This window comes from Artemia franciscana, chromosome 1, assembly GCF_032884065.1.
Source record: "Artemia franciscana chromosome 1, ASM3288406v1, whole genome shotgun sequence".
NCBI classification, from domain to species: Eukaryota; Metazoa; Arthropoda; class Branchiopoda; order Anostraca; family Artemiidae; genus Artemia; species Artemia franciscana.
In genome coordinates, this window is record NC_088863.1 from 12,514,424 (window position 1) to 12,541,635 (window position 27,212).

The 27,212-nt window shown below is 33.8% G+C and overlaps 2 protein-coding genes across 6 annotated transcripts in view; both read right to left on the reverse strand.

Annotated features, from left to right (window-relative positions):
- The window catches only part of LOC136025808 (protein jagunal-like), a gene marked incomplete in the record, with an annotated part of 97,173 nt that extends 86,019 nt beyond the window's left edge, over positions 1-11,154 (reverse strand). Inside the window, 2 exon segments of the mRNA XM_065701800.1 lie at positions 1,051-1,161; positions 10,992-11,154. Coding sequence (XP_065557872.1) covers positions 1,051-1,139 — 89 coding nt within the window.
- Positions 11,155-12,797: 1,643 nt separating this feature from the next.
- LOC136025776 (serine/arginine-rich splicing factor 5-like) overlaps positions 12,798-27,212 on the reverse strand; it is a 47,654-nt gene continuing 33,239 nt past the window's right edge. For 4 of the 5 annotated variants that reach the window (XM_065701765.1, XM_065701774.1, XM_065701770.1 and 1 more), the window contains exons 7-11: positions 25,640-25,825; positions 23,478-23,543; positions 18,214-18,258; positions 14,791-14,876; positions 12,798-12,962 (exon numbers count right to left, since the gene is read on the reverse strand). In XM_065701765.1, coding sequence (XP_065557837.1) covers positions 14,792-14,876; positions 18,214-18,258; positions 23,478-23,543; positions 25,640-25,825 — 382 coding nt within the window. In that variant the 3' untranslated portion in view covers positions 12,798-12,962; position 14,791. The remainder of the gene's footprint in view (positions 12,963-14,790; positions 14,877-18,213; positions 18,259-23,477; positions 23,544-25,639; positions 25,826-27,212) is intronic. The other variant, XM_065701783.1, reaches the window with a different exon arrangement.

Sequence of the window (27,212 nt, forward strand, 5' to 3'; positions counted from 1 at the left end):
TAAAAGCTAAAAAATAAAGAGATTTTGATTTCATCTCTTTGACTTGACATTACCATTGGACACCCAAAGTAGAATTACCTAATTTTGTACTGATTAGCTACAGTTTCTCTATGCATAAAATCAGTTCCACAAGGTCCTGATGGCATTGAACAAAATTACCTAATTTTGTACTGATTGGCTACAGTTTCTCTATGCATAAAATCAGTTCCACAAGGTCCTGATGGCATTGAACAAAATTACCTAATTTTGTACTGATTGGCTACAGTTTCTCTATGCATAAAATCAGTTCCATCAGGTCCTGATGGCATTGAATAAAATTACCTAATTTTGTACTGATTGACTACAGCTTCTCTATGCATAAAATTAGTTCCATCAGTTCCTGATGGCATTGAATAAAATTACCTAATTTTGTACTGATTGGCTACAGTTTCTCTATGCATAAAATCAGTTCCATCAGGTCCTGATGGCATTGAATAAAATTACCTAATTTTGAACTGATTGGCTACAGTTTCTCTATGCATAAAATCAGTTCCATCAGGTCCTGATGGCATTGAATAAAATTACCTAATTTTGTACTGATTGGCTACAGCTTCTCTATGCATAAAATCAGTTTCATCAGATCCTGATGGCATTGAATAAAATTACCTAATTTTGTACTGATTGGCTACAGTTTCTCTATGCATAAAATCAGTTCCATCAGTTCCTGATGGCATTGAATAAAATTATCTAATTTTGTACTGATTGGCTACAGTTTCTCTATGCATAAAATCAGTTCCATCAGGTCCTGATGGCATTGAATAAAATTACCTAATTTTGTACTGATTGGCTACAGCTTCTCTATGCATAAAATCAGTTCCATCAGATCCTGATGGCATTGAATAAAATTATCTAATTTTGTACTGATTGGCTACAGTTTCTCTATGCATAAAATCAGTTCCATCAGGTCCTGATGGCATTGAATAAAATTACCTAATTTTGTACTGATTGGCTACAGCTTCTCTATGCATAAAATCAGTTCCATCAGATCCTGATGGCATTGAATAAAATTACCTAATTTTGTACTGATTGGCTACAGTTTCTCTATGCATAAAATCAGTTCCATCAGTTCCTAATGGCATTAAACCATTTCTTGAAGCCATCTCTTTGTCAGCTATCAGGTACCTGAAATATGCAAAAGTCTTTGAAAACTATTTTAAGATGGATTTAATACAAAACATGGTTAGACATATTAAAATAAAGGATAACAGACCATAAATTTAATTTATATAGGAAGATCAGACAACTTTTCAATTTTTAGGGTGTGTTTCAGATTTGTCTCTTTAGATATGGTATGTCTTATACTATAAATACCATTTTTTACCCTAAAAGGCCTTTGAAGGGTTTCAGCCTCAGCTTTGTTGATGCTTTAAGACACTCCAACACCATTCCACAGGCATGCTCAAATACATGTTCACAGCTGCTGATGCAGCTATGAAATACATGATCCCTCATGCAATACAATGCATGTTCAAATACATGTTATAGCTGAATTAATACCCTTGAAAATACGTATGAATGGAAAAGCATTGGTCTAAAAAATCAAACAGTTCCATCCTAACTTCGGTTTTGTATAGAACCCTTTAAGCATTATAGAAACTTAGTCACAGACTGGAAAGATTATACTGTCTATACATGTTCATCTATTCCACAGGCATGCTCAAATCTGTCAGTCATATTAAGCTATTATTGTACACCAGTGACTTTTAGTTTGGACAAGATAAATTCTTTCATTCTTTGAGAATTAATAAGGAGTAGTGAAAGCAGGAACAAGCTTGAAACAACTAATTCAAAGTGCAAAACGGGAGATTTACTAAATTTAAATTACAGAGGAATCTCTAAAATAAAGAATGTCAACAGGAAACTCTTAATTCTATGGGAACCATTTGACAAGAATCACCCCATGTGACAAAATTGATTATAATCAATTGGGATCTCAAATCGAAGTTTTGTTTTGATACTCGTTATATAATTTTATAGCTGCATTAATACCCTTGAAAATACATACGAATGGAAAAGCATTGGTCTAAAAAATCAAACAGTTCCATCCTAACTTCGGTTTTGTATAGAACACTTTAAGCATCATAGAAACTTAGTCACACACTGGAAAGATTATACTGTCTATACAGTCTTCACTAGATGTTCTCCACAGTCTCCATAGTATTTATTGACTGTGGAGAAGATCTTGGTTCATTTAAGGAGCCTAACCATATTCATGACTATCTTAACTGGCAATAAATACAGCTTGATTTAGGCAGTTGTATGAGTGGGGGTATAGGGAACTTAGACTCATACCTTAACAAAATCTCAAGAATTTTACAATATTTTAAAGTAACTTCTGTGGAAAAATTAAAATTCAAAACTTCTTTTGTTTTTTAATTTTAAAAACATAAATTCAAGAATCTACTAAGTGCTAGAATCTGGAGAGGGACTTAAGCTCTTGTCCTTTTAAATAGTGGCAACAGTTTATTCCCCAACAATAAAACCAATAAGGCACACTGAGTACTTAATTATTAATTATTAAGTGAAAAATTAATGAATTTTGGCACTTTATTTAACAATCAAAACACATGAACGCGAGAAAGGTGATGCTATTGAGACATATAGGCTGATAAAAAGGTTGTTTCTATTCTGGCTAAATAACAAATATAAACTAGCATGGGGTGGAGGTACTCAAAGTATGCCTTTAAGCCATATACCAATAAAAACTACCCTAAATAGCCCGTCTTATTTGTAAAGCTGTATGAAGACAGATCAACTTTCAACTTAGAAAAATAAAATCAAACTGGGCTTAAAGGTTGGCTTCTCTTTGAATATAGGCCTTGTCAAAAGCAGTTTCCACGATTTCAGCTAGATTCTAAGCAGAGCCCAATATGTTCCGTCCCCCCCCTTCCTATTTACACTATTGTCCACCTAAACTCATCTTCCAAAAACACTACTCCTCACCTCTGCACCCTCTCATTTCAGGGTGCTGACTTCCCATGAAAATGGGAAAACGTTGTGACTGGCAAATTAAAACTTTCTGAAACAGGTTAGAGCAGAAATAAGGCTTTTCACACTCCTCCTCTCAAAAAAAGGAGAGATGATTACATTACTTGAATTTGGGTTGGCAACATGTTGATTATTAGGCAAGTATTGGACACCTGTCTTCTTAGTGATAATATAATGGTAAAACTTTCAAATTTGCTACATGTATTACACACTTGCATTAAGAAGGATGGACTTAAAGATAAGAATTGTTTCTTGGAATTCTTCAAATTTTAGTTTAGAAACTACATTATGTTGACCTGCAATAAGAAAAAATTATCAATAAGTTAATTTTAAATTTATCTCCATAATAGAAGCAAAATAGATATTGCAAAGTAGAACAAACAGTAAAAGAGATCCTGTGCTTTGAAAAATGGATTTTTTTTTAAATCTATATGCATATATATATAAAAACTAGCTGTTGGTGGGGCGCTTCGCCCCCCCCAAGCCCCCCGCGCGCTATGTCCCACCTGTGAATATATATATATATATATATATATATATATATATATATATATATATATATATATATATATATATATATATATATATATATATATATATATATATATGTTTTTAACTACGTAAAACATGCGAATATACAACATTCTTCGCTGTCCCATTGTCTATGCATATAAATAGATTGTCAGGTTTACTGACTCTTGAACATGCAACATATAATTGTCCATGGGAAAAACAAACCGTATTCAGATCTACACCTCATTCTAATGATGTGTCCCTGTGTCCCGGTCGCCATTTATATTCCCTGTGTCCTGGTCGTCATTTGTGTCCCGGTGCAAAGCGCCACCACCAACTAGGTGTTGGGGTGGCGCGAAGTGCCACCCCAACAGCTAGTATACACTATTATGAACAGAAACAAAATTGGACAGGAAATGCCTCTGACAAGTTGGGGAACATATGGAGAAACACATTACACTGCCAAACACAAACCACTGCCTGAACACTAGCTCTTTAACAGAAAATTTCTATTCATGCTGATACAGAGATGTGAGTCACAGGTATTGACTAAGCAGCTTGAACACTAAATCTGGGGAATTAAGAATAGCTGCAAAAATTTTTCCCTCAGAAAAAAACACAAAAACAAAAAACTTTTTGTTAATGTTTGATCAAAATTACTTTGGCATAATAAGAAACAAGCATAAAAGACGTATACTGCCTTGGGATATATCAGCCACAGGTTCCCAGTCAAAATCCTACAATTAGCTTTGGAAAAAGAATCTTGCAAATCCTGTCATGAAAGATTCCAAATGAATACTCTAAGCCATTGGGGTTAATAAGGATGTGACTGGATGGGACACCATCTTGGTCAAAATCTTTAGCCAGATACTTAAAATACCCTTTTGATTATTCCAATAATTCTCTCATTCCCCTTAGTAGTCTAAGTGAAAGTTGAACAAAAGAGTATTGAAAAAAAGATCCAAATATAAAAATGTTTACAATTGAATCCAAAGCCAATTAAGGAATAATGATGATGGTAAATACTACTTATGTTCGTTCTAAAAGCAGAAGTAAATTATGAGCTCAAAAGAGTAAGCTCAAATTAGTAAGATCAAAAGAGCTTACAACCACTATTTATTTCATTTTTTCTCTAATACTAGTGGTGTATTAAAACACTGTGGGGGTAGGGAGTATCAAAATGCATAACCAAGAAAAGTTTTTACAATTATTATTTTACTTCCTGTACCTTGGTATGATTTGCCCACAGGTTTGATGCACATTTAAGAATGAAATAAATAACCTTTTCAAGGTATTCTTCACAATTTTTAAAGTTTTCTTCAGAAAAGAGAAAAGTTTTCAAGAGCCCCTGTGCTTAAGGATGACCAAAAAAGAATATGGGTTAGTGCTAGCAAGTGTGATTTGAGAGAGGCAGCGTTTAATCCCCCCCCCCTCCTGGAAAAATCCTCAATGGCTAAATTAAGCAGATAAAAAGAAAGTACAAAACAGTTTTAGCCCCTGTCCTAAGATTGTTTTAGGACTTTTTATATCTGGCCCTTTTGTTACCTTTTAGGACATCTGATTGGCCTTTTGAGGTGCTTATTTTGTACTTCCTCTTAGGTTGCTCAACTTTGCGTCAGGGGATTTCCCATGGGAGTATTTTCTGTGGGGGGGGGGTATTTTTCACGAGTTGATTGCCTACACCCAATTTAAGGTGGCCTTTTTTTTTTTTTTTTTTTTTAGGGGTTTGGTACTAAAATCTCAAAATGTAAAAAACCCAACTTGATGCTCTTGACTTCTTTACAGCAGAAGTGCTGAAAGTTCTCCATATACTATTGTAGGGTAGAAAACAAAATGTGTACCATATATAACTTGCAGAACTCTCCTGTGACTTGGAAAGTAATAATTTAGTTATCAAAAAGACTAACTTATCTTTTTGGAAGAAATACAAAAAAATCTTTTGGAAGATTTCCAAAAATTTGTTTTGGAAGATTGGGCTTTTGAGGTGCTTATTTTGTAATTTCTCTTAGATTGCTCAATTTTGCGTTAAGGGATTTCCCATGGGAGTATTTTCTGTGCTGGGGGGGTATTTTTCATGAGTGGATTCCCTAGACCCAATTTGAGGTGGCCTAGTTTTAGGATTTTTTCAATGGAGCTTTATTTGGCAATATGAACCAATTACTGATGAAGATATTCTACAAAATTCTGAAATGAGCCTCTTAATGGACAAATATATAACCCAAAGAATACATAGTATACTAAGATTAGACATAGCAGGAGGTACAAAATTGTAAAGTATTCCAGTTTTGTTATAGTGGACCTGCAAGCTTCTTTCCATTCTATGCTTTAAAGCATGCAGTGGCATGATCTATGTAATTACCATGTTATTTTCTTCAGATACTGACAATTATGATTTTTGTTTGCAGATGGTTTGCAAATATATTTGAAAGTGGAGGGGTCCTCCTGATCCAGAATTAGTCAGGCATGCTGTTACTCAATTTGTAAATGGAAATTCACTTTCCAAGCAACTGCAGGAAAGTTTTCTTTGAAGAAGAAAGCTCTTGTGGATATTGTAAAACAATTCAAGGCAAAAATTCAAGATCTGAATCAAAGTGATACTAGTAGTAGCAATAATGACAATGATAGAATTCAGGAGAGCACTAAGCTTATTTTACTCCCAAAGAAAAGAAAGAGCTTGCTGCATACATCAAAAATGCTCACTGCTGAACCAAGGGCTGACTCCCTACACAAATTTTTTTTTAGCCTACCAATGGCCATAACACTGAAGATTAAATTCCTGTCAAGCAAGGGACTAAATGAGAGAGCAGGAGCAGACTGGCTAAAAGGGTTCTTCAAGCAAAACGCCAGTTTGTCCATCAGTTGTAACTGGTTCCTTCTTTTGAAGTCTTGGTTAAATATGGAGCTGCAATAACACAGGAATATCCACAGTTTTGAAGGCCCCAAAGGTGATTGCTAGAAAGGGAGCAAAACAGGTGGCATATACCATATTAGCAGAAAGAGGGAAAATATCACAATGATATACCTTATACCTGTAACTGCTCAAGTGATTCTTCCTGACCTTGAATGACCTTTAACTATTTCCTTTGTTCTATGGAACACTTTTTAAAAGAGGCCAACCCAGTAAGGAAGACCCTCTTTTAGTCTTGTTTGACAATCATGGAAGCCATGTTTCAGTAAAGCAGTTTCCTTGTGGAAAGATAATGACATCCACCTCCTAATCCTTCCAGCCAACTGCTCCCATTATCTTCAGTCCCTTGATGTTTCATTACACACCATTGAAACATGTCATCAGGGAGTTGTTTGACAATTGGATGTAGTAAAACCCTGGTCAGAAAATTCCAACACATGAAATAGCAAAGTTGTGTAAGCATCCCTTTGAGGAAAAGCTGAATCCTCAAAAGATCACAGCTAGTTTTAAAAAGGCAGGAGTTTGGGCCTTCTTTCTGAATGTTTTCACTGGTGGAAATGGAAAGAATGTTTTCGGCGGATTTTCTGCCAGATAAAGTGACAAACTGCCCAGACTCAACTAAACGGAATGCCCAAGATTTTTCCAACATAGATGATCCTCACTGTGGTTCAGTTTGAGCATTATCACTCGTATTGATGAACCACCAGCAATCAACATGAAACTTGCAAATAGCCCCATGTCTTGAAAGCATCAGACCATATCCAAAGGCAAAAATGCAAGTGGGCCTGGACAAAAACAACAGGAAAGACAAAAGTAGGCTTCTGGTGGAAATACCAGAAAAAAAGAGCAATCAAAGCAGAGACTGAGCTAATGCTTGATAAGAAAAAAGTTGCTAGAAAGAATTGATTGCTCACATTTTATCCCCCCCCCCAAGTTTTACAAACTGGTACCAGTAATTAGCATACAAGGTGTAACTGCAAAAATTACTAATAAGCAAACCTAGGGTAAAAGACCTCTATTTGCGAAAGAAACTTTTCTTTGGCATTCTGAAAGAAATAGAGAGGGATTTTTGGACTGCCCCAATTTTACTACAGCATGATGTAATGTGAGGGTAGTAAAAAGAGCCCTGCATTCTTGGTAAAATTGTCACCAATAATTTAACAATGAAAATTAAAATGTGGTCTCTGTTTTGACAAGCAATTCAAAAGAAGAAAATACATTTAATATTTGAGATTTATAAAATAAATATACAGCAATAAAAATTACATTTTTAGAACCAGAAGAAAATCCGCTTTCTGCTAAAGCATATGTGAGTAAAACTGAAACACTGAAAGGATATATACATCAAAAGAGGATAATTAGTATTTCTGAAAAGAAGCCATTATGGGTAAATCAGTAGGTAAATTTTTTGTTGTTCATTTTATTGACTGTGTTTTCAATAAAATATCAAAAATATGATAGCCCACAGAAAAAGGTGTAGAATGGTCAGGTTAGATTACACTATTTAAAGCCTTTCTATATACAAAAATTAAAAATATTTTGGTATTTTCAAGAGCTCAAAAAGGGCTTAAATTTGAATTTGCAATAGAAGCAATTACTATATTTGTAAATAGCTTTAAAAAGGCATTGAGAGGTATGCTCACTTTATTTGTAAGTCAATAACATGTACAACAACAAAATTTACAAGTCAAAAACTAATAATTTTGGAAAATTTTTGTTGTTTATGTATTTTTTACTTACAAATAAAGTGAGGGTCAGAGCCCTCACCATTTAAAGTAGGCCTAGCAGAAGCTGAAGTCAACCAAGGAGCATATTCTGATGAGGATACAGATGAAGGGGATATCTGGCTGGTTTCAGTTTCAGAAATTGTTTAACTGTAATAATAAAGGTATTTATCTTTTTTTCATGATTAATTTTTTTCTTTTTTTTTTGTTTTTATGAAAAACATTCAAATTTTTCATGTTTTTCTGTGCTAATTATTTCAATATTGAACAAATTTTGGCACTGAGAAAACATAGTAGGCTATTTTATTTTGTCAAAAATGACCAAAAACAATATTTCGGTTGTTTTCAAGAGCTCAAGAAGTGCTTAAATTTGAATTTGTGATAGAAGCAATAATTGTATTTATAAAGAGTATAAAACAAGACATTGAGTAGTATGTTTGCTTTATTTGCAAGTCAACAATATGAACAACAAAAAATATGGTAAAATTCTAGTTTAGTGACTTCTTGCTATCTTGGAAAGGGGTTAGGTTAGGAAAATGAAACTTTCAGGGATGGGTCTACAGGCTAAAATACATCCCAGAAGGTATCTTAAAGTGCCCACCTCCACTCCTTCTCCCTCTAGAGGGCCCTGAAAATCACCTACATGACCAATTGAAATTTTGAAAAACAACAGTTTACCTCAATTTTCATTTACCAGTTGCTTTTTCTTTGCCTTTAGTACTGAAAATGCAATTCCTGTTATTTGAGTAGAATTCTGGGTAAATTTATAGCAAACAGTATAACTGGCTTTTGTGTAAAGTGAATATACCACTTGATGCCTTTTTTCTGCTCTTTACGAATATAATAATTGCTTCTACTGGAAATTCAGATTTAAGCACTTTTTTGGCTCTTAAAAATGACAAATTTTCAAAAAATTATGACAGTTCATATAACTGACTTACCAATAAAGCAAACATACCTCTTGATGCCTTTTTTCATGTTCTTTAAAAATATAATAATCACTTCAAATGCAAATTCAAATTTAAGCACTTTTTGAGCTCTTCAAGATGACAAATTTTCAATTAGAGTATGACTTATTGCTCATTTTCTGCAAAATAATACTATATTTTCTCAGTGCCATCTTTTCATTGAAAAATAATGCTATATTTTCTCAGTACTAAAATTATTTCTAACAAGGTTAGTTTAGGTTAAAAAGTGGTTAGATTCAAATTTCTGGTAGAAGCAATTATAATATTTATAAAGAGCATAATAATAGGCATCAAGTGGTATATTCACTTTTCACTTTATACAAAAGCCAGTTATACTGTTTGCTACAAATTTACCAAATTCTGAGCCATATCAATGCTTTTTTTTGTAAAATTCTAGTTGATTGACTTTTGGCTATCTGGGAAAGGGGTTAGGTTAGGAAAATGAAACTTTCAGGGATGGGTCTGAAGGCTAAAGTGTGCCCCTGGAAGGTATTTTGAAGTACCCAACTCTACTCCTTCTCCCTCTAGAGGGCCCTGGATTTTGATGACCTTTAAAAATATGTGTTGGTAAAATTCTAGTTAATTGACTTCTTACTATCTTGGAAAGGGTCAAGGTTAGGAAAATGAAACTTTCAGGGATGGGTCTACAGGCTAAAGTATGTCCTGGGAAGGTATTTTAAAGCAACCACCTCCACTCCTTCTCCCTCTAGAGGGCCCTGAAATTTGCCTACATGACAGGTCTATACCTATTGAAATTTTGACAAAACAACATTTCACCTTAATTTTCAGTTACTAGTTGTTTTTTCTCTGCCTTTAGTTCTGAAAATGCAATTCCTGTTATTTGAGTAGAATTCTTAGCCATATCAATGTTTTTTTTTTTTTTTTTTTTTTTTTTAATTTAGTAAATGCATTTGAATATCTTTAAAACCTTATAAATTGGGATTGAGCAAAGTTGTGAAGCTGAAAACAATTTTGTTGTACTTCATTCAAGCAGAACATCTATTTTGCAAGGTTTTACTTTTATAACACACATATTTTTAAAGGTCATCAAAGGTCAGGGCCCTCTAGAGGGAGAAGGAGTGGAGGTAGGTACTTCAAAATATCTTCCCATGACATACTTTAGCCTGTAGACCCATCCCTGAAAGTTTCATTTTCCTAACCCAACCCCTTTCCAAGATAGCAAGAAGTCACTTAACTAGAATTTTACCATATTTTTTGTTGTCCATTGACAAAAAGTCAATGGATTAGAATTTTACCATTGCATTTTCAGAACTAAAGGCAGAGAAAATGCAACTGGTAGCTGAAAATTAAGGTAAAATGTTGTTTTTTCAAAATTTCAATAGGTCATGTAGGCCTTTTATTTGGCACATTTCATGTAGCAAACATGTCATGTAGGCAAATTTCAGGGCCCTCTAGAGGGAGATGGAGTGGAGGTGGGTACTTCAAAATACCTTCCCAGGAAATACATTAGCCTTTACACCCATCCCTGAATGTTTCATTTTCCTAGCCTAACCCCTTTCCAAGATAGCCAAAATTCAAGTAACTAGAATTTTACCTTTGCCCAGTTGGATAGGCCTACTGATTTTCCACCCTAGCTTAAGAAAGGGGTGTGAGGAATTGAAGGCTACATTCTTTTTTTCTTCCTATCTCATTTCTGTCCCACAAGAATCTTCATTATTAGATACCAGGCTCTGAATAGAATTTTTAATATCAATGTTGCTTTTAAGCTTACTCCGTAATAGGCCTACTTAAAAACTAGCAAATACCTTCATAAAAATACTTCGTTTTCATCTATTTCTTTCTCAATTAAAGAGTGTGACTAAGCAGGGTTTAAAAGTCAAAGGAGATTACCCTATTTTGAGGAAAAAATACCTCTTTTAGGGATACTTATTTTGAAACTAGAAACAAAGAAAAATCTGGGGTAAAATAAGGATGCTCAGGAAAATCTGGGTTAAAGTAGGAATTCCTAGTGAAAGTTTGATATTTTGAAACAAAAGGCTGAAAAATTCTATCTTGCAAAAGAAGAAAAGATACGCAACTTTTATTTATTATAGTGGTAATTCAAAAACATTTGTCACTAAGTCAAGGGAGATTAGGATTTTTAATCTCTATCCTCAAAAAGATTCCAGAGTTTCAAAACAATTCAAAATGAATTGTCACTAAGTCAAGCAAGATTATGATTTTGGTCTCTATCCTCAAAAAGAAGCCAGAGTTTTTTATTTAATATTATGGTGATTCAAAATTGAACTGTCATTAGCTCAAGTGAGACTGAAATCATAGTCTCACTTGACTTATTGATGGTTCAATTTTGAATTACTAAAATATTAAATGAAAATCTGGTTCTTTTTGAGGATAGAGATAAAAATTGTAATCTTACTTGACATAGTCACATTTTGATTTGAACTACCACAAAACTAATTGAAACTCTGGCATCTTGCAGAAGATAGGAAAAATCTTTTATTTCTGACTGATCTTAGATTGACAGGCAAAAGAAGCAAATAATGATTTCACAATGCTAAAATTTTCTAGTTAGAGCACCTCTGACCTCTTTAGGAGTAAGATGGACGTAGAAAAACATTTGTGCTACTAAAAACAATTTACTGATTTTGTGGCTGAAGCAGTTTTAAACAGATCAAAAGAATGTGAATTTAATTAGAAAGTGAGAAATTGTGATTCAAACCATGAAAATAGTTTTGTACTTGATAGCTGGCAGGCAGTGATGTTTTATCCAGACAGAAAATGACACTCTCCATTCCTTAGCTCAAAAACCAAAGCAGGACACACCAAATACAGAGCTGGACTCAAGCTACAATCTAACCACAGAAGCAAATACACAAGGAATTTACTGAAGTTGAAAGACTTGTTTCTAGCAAGTATGGTCCTGAAAGATCTTGACCTAGGATCACTCTCCTATACAGCATGTACAATATGTTGCATGTGTGCCAAAAGTTAGGGACAGTTGCTGAAGTTCTTGATTAACATGATTATGAAAAAAATTACCTGCTTTCAGGGGTTAGCCAAGGAGCGTAGTCATGACAACAGCAAAAGTTGAAAATGATGATGATGATGGGAGAAATTCAGCGGAGACTCTTTCATCCTTTAGAACCACTAATATTTGAATGCTTGGCTAAACAAAACTACTTTCTAAATATTACTCATTTCCTTCCGCACAAGTTTTTCAATTAATTAACACAAATTTCATTGCTCTTTACAAAATATTTTAAATTTAGGCAGCTCTGAAAGTCGAGAGTCGCAATCTATATATATAAATAAGTTGTACGAGGGTTTGCATGTAACGTCTGAAAAATAAAGAAGAAAAAGAAAACTAAAAAAGAAAAAAAAAGAAAAAAGGAAAAAAACTAAAAAGTTAAAAACTATAAAAGGTAAAAAAAAACTAAAACTAAAAATAAAAACGAAAAAACTGAAAAAATAAATAAAAGCTAACGCGCACTGGGGGCTTGGGGGGGGGGGGGCGAAGCGCCACACCAACAGCTAGTAGTTACATATTTAAAACTTTTGAATTGACCCTTCGCATTTAAGATAATACAACGTAAAACAAGGTAAAAACCTTACCAAAATAAAATAACAACAACTAAGTTCTGTTGTAGTCTAAAATCTAAGACGAATGACCAAAGAAAACTAGCATACAGAATCGACTTGTTTATAAATGAAAATTTTATTGTATAGGAAAGGCTTTAAACAAAAACAAAACGATCTTATGGGTTTTATTTTATGATGCAAAAAATACGTTATTAAACAGTTCAAACTGAGTAAATCACTTAAAAACACCATTCTTCGCCGAGGACTTCTCCATTCCAGTATCTAAAACAAAAATTTGTCCGTTACAATACTATACGTAATAAAAATTGATTATAATGTGTTTCGAAAAATAGCTCAGAACACCCGACGTTCAAGAATCACCAGACGTTCAAGATATTCAAACCCGAATGATTAATCATCACTGCAATTTCCAAAAAAAAGACAAAACATAAACAACCAACTTTTATCAATTCATAGGGCCATTTCTATGAACTTACCAGAAATAAATATGGTGCAATTCTATTTGTCATATCGAATTGGCAAGCCGTCAGTTATACAACTTTATTGAACGTGGTTTCTAGCTGACATGCCAATTTTTTTGGGGGGGATTAACGTTAAAATCGTTCCATTCTTATGAATAAGGATTACTATTACTTATTAGATTGTCTAGTTATAGCATATTAATATACCATACCCACAAAAATAAATATTTACTGTGCAAATTATTCAATTAGCAGACATCAAAATTCTTTGTATATTTCCCTTGTCCTTTTCGTCATTAAATCGACCACTATTTATACCCAATAGTAAACCTTAATACATGAATGATAATTGAATGATTTGATATTATATGAATGATTTATTATTTACTCCAATTTTTTAAAATGTATTTCCTTTTGAGACGTAATTTTAAAGTACAAAAGTTTTGAAATTCTACATAAATTATTTCTTGTTCTTGAGCCTTCATTCAAAGACGATATTAGTCGAAACGAAAGTTTCGAAATTCTACATAAATTATTTCTTGTTCTTGAGCCTTCGTCCAAAGACGATATAAAGACAGATATTAATCTCATCTAGAATAAACAATTTCTTCTACTTGTTTTCCAACTTTAGAAATAGCTTAGTTTCTTTATTTAGGAAAGCTAAAAATTCTGGACTGCTTTAGAGTCTAGTTGAGCTAGACTACCTTCTCCAAGTAGATTGTTTTCTAGGAAAAGCTTTTACGGAAGGTCTGACCTGTTCTCGAGCGAATATGAGAAGAGGCATTCATTGATATGCTGCCCTTGAAATTCCTTTTTTGTCATTTTGATTTGCCATGTGATCAGACATGCTTGGTCTGTCGCTTGCATACAAGGACAAAGGATCTACCTCGGTAAAGACGTTGAAAGGCCAAATACCAGACTTGGCAAGTTCACTCTAGACACTGGAAGGGATGAATGCACACGAGAAGGATGTACCAACCAATCCTGCTATATTGTACATGGTAATCGTTAATTACCAAATTGATTAGCATCTAATTATCCATTCCTCTCTTGCAGTGAGCTATGAATGAAAGAAGAAAACAAAACAAAAACACTGACGTCTGGTGGTTGCAGTCTGTGGCCACTATGAGGGGGAATGATAAGAAGGACAATGCCATTTTCCTAGACTATGTTCACAGCATTTAGCGAAAAATGCAATCCATGATTATCGAGGATCGATAGCTTTTTTCGAGGATCAGTAATTCAACTGATACTATAACTGCCCGTGTTTTTTTCTTTATACAAGATTTTCTACAACCCTTGTTCTTGAACAAAAAGCTCCTCCCAAAATTGTATATTTTTTATATTCCATTTTTCCTTTCATTTTTTTTGCATTTTTTTTTTCTATCTGGATAAAGTCCGGGTATTAGCCAATAACAAAATTCTGTTTGTCGATTAAACTTCAGTTTTGGCTAAAAGTTCTGGGTACTAGCTAAACCTTTAGTGTGAACCGGTTTTCTTTGAACTGATTCCTCGCTACTCTCGGCAGGCATTTAGAAAGTTTCATTCACAGTCAAAATATCATTATTCTACAAAAGAGGCTTAAAAAAAGATGCATTTATTGATCAGATATGTTTAACAAAGCTCACCTTAATCGTCATTGGTTGTTTCTCCATTTCTTGTTGGTGATCTGCTCCTGTCTCTGCTTTCATTTCTTGTGCGTGAGCGACGATCTCTATACATGAAAAAGAATGACAATTAGAAGTGGGACCCTAAACTCCGAAGCTCAAATAACTTCAATGCACAAAAAGGTATCCTCAGGGTCACAAAAACATCCTTAAAGGAAAAGCCAATTCCTCAACTATATCATGAATTAATCATGTTGTTTTTTTAGACCGTCCAAGATACGTTATTTTTGCTTTGGGACATACTGTGAATGCAATGTGGCAATGTTAATTTTTGTTTTGTTAGTATTATATGGAGCTTTAACTGTTCCGTAACCTATTTGTTAATAATAGAAAAAATCTAAAAAACTAAATATGTAAATCGTTGATTAATGGTCCACTCTAAGAGTATCGGTAGCCCTATAGAGTGGAAACTGACACTAGCATCGAAAAAAAACTATTAATGCCATCTAGCTTTTGGAGACACTAGGGATTTTATAGAGCTCTATAATCCTTTTGCATCAGGAACTTAGATCAGCCATTTATTACTACCCTGGTTTTACCAAATTTCAATAATGAAATTATCTATTCTTATTATTAGACTTGAAAAAATAACAGGTGTGGCCAAATGCAAGATAGAGTTGGATTTGTGTCGACATACTGCCAGTTCCTACTCTAAGTTGCCCATACTCGACTAGGGTCTACTATCAAGGTCGTAAGATGTCAATTAGTCAACACAAGGTCATACAACCTACTTGCCCAATTTTTGATGAAATATCAGTTTCATTACAATGGTTAAAACCCCGTACCCGAAAATGATTCAGCGTTCTTTCCACAGTAAGTATGGAATTTAAGCATAAAATAACCCACTAAGTTATAATCTTCAAACAAAAAAATTGACAATAACACGATTTTGGGTATCTGTATATAGGTGAGAAAATCTTAAAGAACAGTCGAAGCCTCAGCTCCCAAAGGCGACTAAACTGGCAGCAGCAATTCAAAAGGCAACAAGACAAACTGAAGAACAGAGAAATTCAGGACCAAAAGAGATATGGATTGAGCCAGGGTATAGAATTTGAGAACAAGTATAAAATTTAATTAGATTTTTACTATTCCAAGTGTCCCATTACACATGCAAGCAACGATATAACAAGTGCTGCATTATGGAGTGCCAATAAGACCGTCATAAAAGATATTCACCGAGACTGGATCTCACAAGCGGAGTACCCTATGTAAAATCTTGGTATGTCAAATTACTTTTTACGATCACAAAAAAGTAAAAGCATTTACACTGTTTTGTTTAAAGCTATGAATGGCAATTCCAATGCCTTTCACTCAACCTTGGCCAACGACTATCCATACGGTTGGTATATACCCATTTCAAATAGATAACTTCGAAGACCACACTGCCTTTCCATGACGAAAGTATAACAGTTCAAAATAGAGATGAAACCTTTCAATCGACAGTGAACAGATATAAATTTTTTTTAACTGGATATTTCGAACACATATACAGTTTCACACTTCCTGCATAGTTTTTACAGTTCCTTCTATTTCAAAGAAGGAAATATACAAACGATAATAGCGTTTGAGAATAGAACCACATATCCAATGTTGTGGCCAATCTCAATATTTCAAAGTTATATTATATTCGGCTTTTCGCAACGATTTTGCAACATAATATCATGATACAACCAACTGATTTTCACATAATGATCTAGATTCTCAGTTTGGACTATTAGAAAAAAAAAACTTTATAATGTGGACTGTAGCATACATTCCAAGTTTCAAGGACGAGATTTGATCATGACTCCGACAATTCAAGTTACAAACAAAAAAGATTAGATTGAAGTTTTGAGACTGTTTCAATTATAATATAAAAATTCTAAAGAAGGAAACGTCCCATAGAATGTCATAAGAGACCGGAGGTCGACGGCCCACGGTGCCCTGGCAGCTCCAGCTGTCAGGATAGGTCTAGTTAATAAAAGAAGACTGCCTCAAGAACAAAGTTTATGGCAATTGATAATACTAAAATAACTGATAAACAAAATGAACTGCTGTAACCGATTATTTAATTTTAAAAACCGTAAGTCCAATTTAATTTTAATGGGTTAATTTAAATCAAATAACTTAACTATAAAAATTTGAATTTAAGAAGTTAAATTAATAAGTTAATTTTAAAAACTGTAAAAGTAAAGTCCAATTTAAGGCCTAGATCAAATCTATGAAACAAAACGTCATGTGGGGTCATTTCTTGGAAATAACCAACAGCCAGAAGGTCATAAAAATATCTTCTCCATAATTTTTATATTTAAATACAAGGTGTATAGAACCGTATTTCTTTCACAAACCACAAACAAAAATAGACATTAACAAAATGCTGTTCCTAACGAGAAACTTACAGTTCCTTTCCTTTCGCCAATTTAGCCAACTCAATTTCAATTTTTTAGATACATCTCTAAGATTTTCACCAACTAATCAATTACAGCATTTAGATTTATCTCATTTTCAAGACATGATTCATAATCACATCATTCCAAAAGCACAATATATTTCGCTTTATAGCACACAACAGCTAAAACTAGTTAAAACATTTATGTCTGTTCAATCTGTGACTGAAAATCCACCATACGGAATAATCTAATGAAATCAATATAAAAAAGGGACGAATTGGCTTATACTAAGGAACTGTTAATGCTGTGAATCTTTTCCTATTGAACTTTTCTCGTCAACGGTAATTCCACACAGCAAGTAATATGCAACAAAATAATCTCTCAGGATAAATTTTGCATATAGGAAGCAAATGAAAAGAAGAACATTTTATCTCTATACTGTATATTTTGATACTTTAAATACCATTTTTGATATCGAAATTTCCTCGGATACTGACATCAACATCCATTTGAATATAACCCAAGACTATAAGGGAGACAAAATGTGCCAAAACGCTGGTCTAAAGCCTCCAAGACATTTTCCAAGGCTATTTACCTATTACTACTATTTAACTGTAACATGAAAAAAAGAAAGTGCGCCTGGAAAGCGATTGTTTACCCAGCTTAGCACTAGAATTTTTTTTTTTTATGTCGAGAATTTTATTATGTCGAGAAAAAAAAAGCTAAAAAAAAGAAGAAAAACTAAAAAAAAGAAAAAAGTAAAAACTAAAAAAAAATAAAAAGGAGAAAAAACAATCCAATCCAAAAAACATAACTGTAACATGAAAAAAAGAAAGTGCGCCTGGAAATCGATTGTTTACCCAGCTTAGCACTAGAATTTTTTTTTTTTATGTCGAGGATTTTGTAGTCGCCCCTCATAATTTTTTATTGTCAATACTAATTCCACACAGCAAGTAATATGATAACAAACAAATAAAGATTTAACAACAACAACAACAAAAAATCAAACAATTACCTTGAAACAGATCGGGAGCGTGCCTTTTCCTCCCTGACCGGTGATCTAAAATTAAACTGCTTTTAAAACAAAGTAAATTACATTACACTTCTACCCCAGCAGAAGAAAAAACGCAGAGAATAGCGGAACATGGCAGAATTGTATTTGTCATGGCATTCGGGGATAAAGGGAAAGAGGTTTCATATCAGAGAAAGTACGGATAGTAAATAAATCACAACTTAGATGCATTTTAGAAGCCAATTATTATCAATGGTAATGGACTACTTATTATTTGCTCCCCAAAAGGTAAGAGAGCAAAATTGTTTGATTATTATCAAATTATGATTATTATAATATCGAATTATTTTTTCATATTTATACTATTTTAGTAAACGCTTAATAATAATCAATAAGAGGGCTATTGTACCGTGTTGGCAACGCTTTGAAACTGTCCCAGTTTTCGACTGCAATTGCTCCACGAGAGATTGATTTGTACCATCTGAACAGGAAGTTAAAAATTTGCCATAATAAGAAGAAAACTTTCGATAAACTAAAACTTCAACAGATATCCAAATCAGAAATATGCCGGAAAACTGGTATTGTATGCACCGTAACAGGACCTTTAAATTTCACTGAAAACTGTTCAGTTGTAGCGTGTTGGCAACGCTGCTGCTCTTCAGCCCTTTTCACTCATTATGTGATGAATGTTACCGAGTCAAGATATAGAATATAGTGCCAATTGCGGAGAGCTGAATAACATCTTCTATCGGGTAGGGTCCACTCTCAAGAAACATCCAATGAAAAATGCAGTACTACACTGAAATACAAACCCAATTCTAACATCATAGATGTCATCAATAAAGGAAGTGTATAAAGACATCCTTCTAGCAGAGTTAGTCAAAACACTAAAATAAAGGTGAGACTACTTTACCAAACCCGACTCAGAACCCCAGAAAGCAGTTGCATTTTAGTTAAGTTTGATAATTACTTATCCCGAAAAGAGAAATCAAGATATTAAAATGTTAAGAGGCTAAGTTATAATTTTTGCTCTGTCGTGGCAAGACTCAGTGAGGAATAGCTACCCATCAATTAGCCCATGCCCCCCTTTATTAATTTGAAGACAAGAATATTACGCCAGTCAAGAAAGCGCGTCATAAAAAAATACCAAGCAGAAAGAGAGGAGGGTGTCCACAAGATATACCCTGTTTACCAGGATTCGATCAGAGTATTTCTCGCATCCCGGGGCGGTTGGGAGGGTTATAACCGTGGCCTGATTCCTGGTGGCGACAACGATGTCAAATCGTGAGATAAATAAGCTAAGGTTCTTAAAAATACTCATGAATAAACTAACTTGGAGGTTATTGAGTCTGGATAAACAATCCATTTGCAAACGCACTTTCTTCAATACTGAAAGTATCTGAGCTAGATAAATGAAACTCGAAAATTTCCTGGCTTTGAAATCTGAGCTGATTCTTACAAGTTATATTCAACGGAGAGAACAGAATCCCTTGAAGATATTAAAAGTTGGTTCTGAAAAGCAATTTTTTATCCTGCTACAATTGAATAGACATGTCTCTATCTTTTCTTTAGGAGAGTATTCTTGGTGAGTGGGTGCCCCTACAAAGGATAGAAATTACTCTACCCACCGATAGCACACATCAATGGCGGAATACTATCTAATGTCGGCTTAATTGAGTGGGGTTGACACTTCCAAAAGTGATACGAGATAACGAAAATGAAAGTAACACGGACAATAATAATTAGAAGATAACAATATGGACATTGCCAGTTCTGCGATCAAAGAAACAAATGTATGATGAAAATTCTTATAAATAAATTAATACAGTAAATCAATAGAATTAAAAAGGTATGTCTCCATCTTTCCCTTAGGACAATAGTCCTAGTGACTGAGTGTCCTTACACAGGATAGAAATTACTGTGCCCACTGCTAGCACACATCAGTAGCGGATTACTATCCGATGTCGGCTTAATTGAGTGGGGTTCACACTTCAAATGGTCATCATATATAATACGTGTCAACTTAAAGAGCTAATATTCAAGATTATAACTTTATGTCCCAATCTATTCTCTGTAGTTTATCATATTTTATATGAACCCCCTTCCCTACCCCCAAAAAAGTAATCAAATAGTTCGTGGTAACGAACCGTAAGTAAGGAGCGACCCGGTTGAATAGTAACCGAAACTCTTAAAAACGGAATTTTGATAACAATAGATATATCAAAAGAATAGGAGTATTATGCTGATTTCAAATATGATTGGAATTAACCATTAAATTTAGTCTTACCCATGAAAGGTTACAAGCCTGAAAAAATGTGCCTGATTTTTGAAGAAAGGGGGAAAATCCCCCTAAAGGTCAGAGAATCTTTATGGAAATCACACCATCAGATTCAGCGTATCAGAGGCCCTACTGTAGGTTTCAAGCGCCTATCTGAAAAAATGTGGAATTTTGTATTTTGTTTTGTTTTTTTTTTTACCAGAAGAGAGATCACTTATGTGTGTTTATTTGTTTGTTTTTCCCAGGGGTGATCGTATAGACCCAGTGGTCCTAGAATATCGTAAAAGAGCTCATTCGAACGAAAATTAAAAGATCTAGTGCCCTTTTTAAGTGACCAAAAAAATTACAGGGTAACCAGGCCCCCTTCCACGCCCCTTTTTTCTGCAAATCGCCCGATCAAAATTTTAAGATAACCATTTTGTTCGGCATAGTCAAAAAGCCAAATAAATGTGCCTTTGGAGATATCAGGACCCCCCACTGCTCCTGTGGAAAGGTCTTTAAGTTAATTCCTATACAAAATTCTTCTTATGTCTTGCTTTCTCAATGCCTATTCAATTTTACGTATGGAGATGTTAAGGACAATTGTCCATGGTAAATTTTCACCAGGATTGAATTGTCTAGAGAATAAATTCTTGGGGAGGAGGGATTTTTCAGTGGAGGAGTAGCCAAATTTCCAGACATTATTTAAAAAACAATCAGAAATTAAATAAAAAAACAAGGTTTTTCAACTGAAAGTAAGGAGCAACACTAAAACTTAAAACGAACAGAAATTATTCCATATATGAATAAAACGCAGAATTAAAGAATGCAAACATTATAATATAAACTAAAAAAAATCATTTTGCAAAGATTTTAAATATCATGGGTAAAAAGAGCTAGCAATAACCAAAATTTGTATCGGGCAGACACGTATTATGAAAGTGAAAATGAGCAATAAAGCAGCTTAAGCTGAAAAATTGCGTTAAATGAATCTTTTCCACTCGGAAAAAATTTCTTAATATATTACGGAATAATTAAGTAGATTACGGAATAATCAATAGAATAATTAAATATACTACGGAACAATTTATAGAAAATATAAATACACAGAATAGTTTGTTTGGTTTAAGTAATCCCAACCAAGAAAGGTGCAAGACCCCGCGGCAAAGAAATACCAGTAATTGAGTTCTTATCATTTTCTGTGCCGAATCTTCATTTTCCGTCTTAAAGGAGAGAGGGTGGGAGGATTCGATGATTTTCCGTATGATGATCGTGCACCCTTCATTAAATTTCTTGTATATGTAGTTTTGCCAGTCTTGTCAAGTATCAAGGCAGACATGATTTTTTTACAATAATAAGAAAAAGGATAGACCCTATCCTGGCTAAGCTTACTCTGTAAGCTTAGCCAGAGTCGACCCAGCTTTAAATGGGTACCTGGAGAAATCTGGGGAAGGTAAACAGGAAGGGTGTGCGAAAGCACAGGATGGTTGGCCCCCAACCCCCCATTGCACTTCCTGGCTGAAGGGCCAAGAAACGGAGATCAGCACCGCTGGTAGGGACTGTAAAGTCTAATGCCGTATCATATCCTATCAATACCCTTAGGGCAAATGTCACAAATAGCAAGTGTCCTTACACATTATAGACTGCTATGCCCACCTCTACCATACATCAGAAGCAGGACCCCATCTGCTATTGGTCCAAATGGCAGTAAAAACTGCAGAACAAAAATAAGAAAGGTTGAAAAAAAAGGTTAAAAAATTAAAGATAAAAATAAGGTAACGGTTAAAAAAAAGGTTAAAAATAAGAAAAATAAAAATCACCATTGGTGCTGCAAAAAAAGTATGCAGATATCATTAAATCCAGCATGCAACTGAATGACATGACTACAGTTCTTTCTAATGAAGAATTCCATCCCCTGAAAACCCCACTTTAAGCCCATTCATGTCAACTCAACAGAGAGTCTTAGAACCCTTGGTAAAATTCTAGTTAATTGACTTCTTGCTATCTCGAAAAGGGTTTAGGTTAGGAAAATGAAACTTTCAGGGATGGGTCTACAGACTGAAGTATGTCCCAGGAAGGTATTTTAAAGTACCCACCTCCACTCCTTCTCCCTCTAGAGGGCCCTGAAATTTGCTTAAATGGCAAGTCTATACCTATTGAAATTTTGACAAAACAACATTTTACCTTAATTTTCAGTTACTAGCTACCTTTTCTCTGGCTTTAGTTCTGAAAATGCAATTCCTGTTATTTGAGTAGAATTTTGAGTCATATCAATGTTTTTTTTTTCAAAATTTAGGAAATGTATTTGCATATCTTTAAAACCTTATAAAATGGAATTGAACAAAGTTATGAAGCTTAAAACAATTTTGTCGTACTTCAATTAAGCAGAAGATCTATTTTGCAAGGTTTCACTTTTATAACACACATATTTTTAAAGGTCATCAAAGGTCAGGGCCCTCTAGAGGGAAAAGGAGTGGAGGAAGTTGCTTCAAAATACTTTCGATCACACTGCCTTTCCATAAGAAACAAATACAAAGTAGAAACAATAGGGAAAATATTTTCAAGACAGTGGAAATCAGTTCTGTGAATATTTCGACCCTATGTCCTTTTTTTTAAAGTTTTAAAATAACATTATTTAGTTTTAATTCTCACAATTCAATTTAATATTTATTTATACATACATATTTTCTCTCTTGTTCTCGTATTGCGCTGAAGACGGCTCATGGACATAGGGCCGAAATATTCGTAGAACTGAGTTCCACTGTCTTGAAAAGATTTTCCCCATTGTTTCTACTTTGTATTTGTTTGTAACCTAAACCCTTTCTGAGATAGCTAGAAGTCAATTAACTAGAATTTTACCCAGAACAAAAATAACAAAGGTTTAAATATCTCTACAAGTGTAAATGACTTAAAAATTATATTTATTGTTTCATTGGAAGATTCAGTTGAAAGAAAAAAAATGTAATGACAGGCAGTAGCACTACAACAAAAATAATACTTGAAAACTCACCTGGAGCGGGATTTATCTGCCGATCTGGATCGTGAACGGTCACGAGAAGCACTTCGTTTCGCTGACCTACAAAGAAATGCTTCTATTAAGTTAAGTTCTGACAGAGCGCGACAAAAAAATTTGCTTTTTGAAAAAGATAGTTCGCTGGGCGAAACAAAAATCACTTGGCAAATCACACTGAAGGCGATTTTTTTTTCTGCTAAAATTATTCTGCTCCAATTGAAGATTTGCCTTATGTTATGAACAGAAAGGCTGCATCATATACTAATAAAAGCAAAGAGAAGAGGAGATTTTCAGCAAATAGCTTGTGATTTCCCCCCTTTATTTATAAAGAACTAGGCTATTCATTTCAAAGACTGAGCAAGTACCCCGTATTTCTTACCTGACTAATCAAGTGTTTCTGCCTCCTCCTCCCTTGCATTTTCTTTTATTCCCCTGTCCTTGTATTCTATACAGCGCATATTAATAGAGGATATGGTATAATGCTTGTTATTGATTTTTCAACATCCATTCTCTTATGTCGCCACACAATTTTTTCGACTTCAAGTTGAAGCGTGGTAAATTGATTTTTCTATGCTTCGGGGAGACTTTTTGTGGCTCGGCGAGGTAATTTTTGCTAGGCGAAGCGATATACGCGCTCTGTCGGAACTAAACTTTAACACTATACGAAAACGGACAACAATCTTTCTAATTACTAAAAAAAAAACTTCACAATTAACTCATATCCAAAACAGAGAGAAATGCCAAAATTTAAGCTGAGAGACCATCAATGACTAAGGGCAAATTTTCAAAGAGTTGAATTATTCTCTGATCTTGCATAGAATTTAATGTGTTAGTAATACATCAAGAGCCAGGAGAAACTCCCCGAAATATTCACAATTTAGTATTTATCAGAGGCCCTAATGCTTTATCAGGCAACATACATCTGACATGGCTCAACATGTATTTTTCTTTGTGGTGTAACGCAGGGACTCCCTTGTCCTTAATACTCATCAAGTTTCATAAAAGTTCGTTGACTCGATTTATTAACGGAAATCCTTTACTTATTATTTTATTTATTATGACACCCGTATCTAAAAAGGAGAGAAATACCAAAATTTAAGCTGAGAGACCATCAATTACTATTTTCAAAGAGTTGAATTATTCTCTGACCTTGCATACAATTTAATGTGTTAGAAATACATCAAGTCCCTGGAAAAACCCCCAACATATTCCTAATTTAGCATTTATCAGAGGTCCTAATGCTTTATCAAGCAACATCATCTTTACATCTGATTTGGCTCAACATGTATTTTTCTTTGTGGTGTAACACAGGGACTCCCTTGTCCTAAATATCCATCAAGTTTAATATCGATAGGGAAAAAGTTCGTTGACTACTATAATTTTATAGGAATAGAAAATTAATAATTAAGTTTCACCTCCCCAATATTACTGAAAAGCTGACTGGTTTACACAAAAAGATTTCAGAAACAACATATCAGCGATTGTCGCCTGATTATGGCTTAATTCGTTTTTTTCATTAAAGTTATTTATTTAATGGGATTGTCGTTTAATTATTTTTGGTGATTTTTTGTTTGTTTTTTTGTGTAATGTTATTGTTGGTTTTCGCTTGTGTTTACTCCACTATTTATATTTTTATGTAAGTGGGTTTTAAAAAAATATACATATTTGTATATATATATATATATATATATATATATATATATATATATATATATATATATATATATATATATATAAACAGGAATCCCTTTATTTTGTTTATTAGGAGAACACCCGTATCTCAAAAGAAGAGAAATCCTTAAATTCAGGCTTGAAAGATCATTAATAACGAAAAGCATTTTTTCCTAGTACAAATCGTTTGATCTTACATTGAATTTAAAATATTAGAAGCACATTGATACCAGGAAGGATATGTCCAAATATAAAAAATGATTATTTATAAGGAATGGTTCCACACTCACCAATCAATTTATTCACTTCCAACACGTCTCCCCAAATATTTAAATACGTTCAAGAAACTATAAGAATCAGGGTGTCACATTAAAATTCTTCTAGGCTTCATTGCAAATTCTGGCTCAACTAAATTAACAGTATTTACTCGCTTGAACTTAAACATGCAAATCTACTTTAGATCAATAATCCAAATATATTATAATTACCTTGAACGGGACCGAGAAACAGAACGTGACGCTGAGCGTCTTCTAGACCTGGAACGGGTGCGGCTGCGAGAGCGACGACTACCATTCTTGTCTTCAATCAAGCGAATTCGTCGACCATTTAACTCGGTATCATCCAACTTGTCTATGGCGTTCTTCATATCTCTGTATGTAGCAAACTCAATGCATCTGAAAATAAAGTTGTCAACATTAATGACAAGAAAATTAAATTCAAACAGCTTTTCCCCATTTTATGATAGTTAACTATACCTTTGTGATGAAAATCGGATATGAATTAGAGCATTGTGAATTTAGCAAGAAACCATGAATAAAACAAATGCAGTCAGTTTAACTTAAGTAGCCATTTGACTTACAAAGTAATTTCACGTTTATAAAAGAGAAGTACACACGATGTTTAAAATTACCATTAGTATGAAAAGTTGATAGTCAGGACAAGATGATAAGAAAGAAGTGGTGAAATTGTCTAAAAAAAGAAAATGAGGAAAACAGTGATGGAGTATGGACCGATATTTATAGTTTTCAATGTGACAATATCACTAACATCTCTTGGAATATATTATCTTGTAGTGAAAAGGTAATTTCTTAATTTTACTAGTTTCTGTTTTTTCTTATGTCTTTTTCACTATCTTTTGTCTTTTTTAGTTTGTCTTAATTTAGTTTCTATTTGTTTTTTCTTATACATGAAGGTGAATAACCTTTGTTGAAAAACATGTTTAAATGTCGTTGAAAAGTAGTGTTTTTTTTTTTTTTTTTGTTGAAAAGCAGTAGCAGTAGTGATGGCATTAACGACACTTCTTGACTATTGAGGTCCCTCCGTCGCTAAAATTATCACTTATGTAAAATTCTCTCGTGAAGACTTATGAGTGCAGATTTTGTGTCCTTTCCCCCAATAAATTCTAAGTCTTCTTGCCTCCAATCCCCTTAAAACGAAATTTCCAACTTTATTCCCCAGCCATGGGGGATGCACATTTAGTGAAAACTAGCAACTGTATACAAGCCTTAGAACGGTTCTCTCACATTAAGCCGTAAAACCTTCCATACTAGCTTAACTTTAGTCCCTACGCAATGTAATTTTACTGAGTATATTTTGTTCTCAAGACAGGCATTGCCAAGTGAACTCTAGCTTTACATAGAATTTTACCCTATGTAAACTTATGTTTCCTTATTGAAATCAAAATAATAGCAAAAAATGAGATTTCCGGAATAACAATCAATAAATTTATTACAATTTTCCAGAAAGTCTTCCATACGAACGTGAACATCTTTCTCCATTACACATTTCAAGTTTTGAACAATTTGTTTACCATGACAGCGATGCTGGTATATAATGACGGTTTTTAGGAATTTTACATTAGCCTACATCAAGCAGATAAAGAGAGAGAGCATTTATAGTTACTTTTTATATGAAAAAATGAATATTAATTTTATTCTTTTATGTATTTTTTTATTTCAGGCTAAATTTTCTCTGAACGCTACAAGTGATGCAGAATTTTCCAAAAAGTTGCAAGTAAAAATTTCTGTTAGCTCGCAAAGAAAGAACTGTAAGTGATTTTTG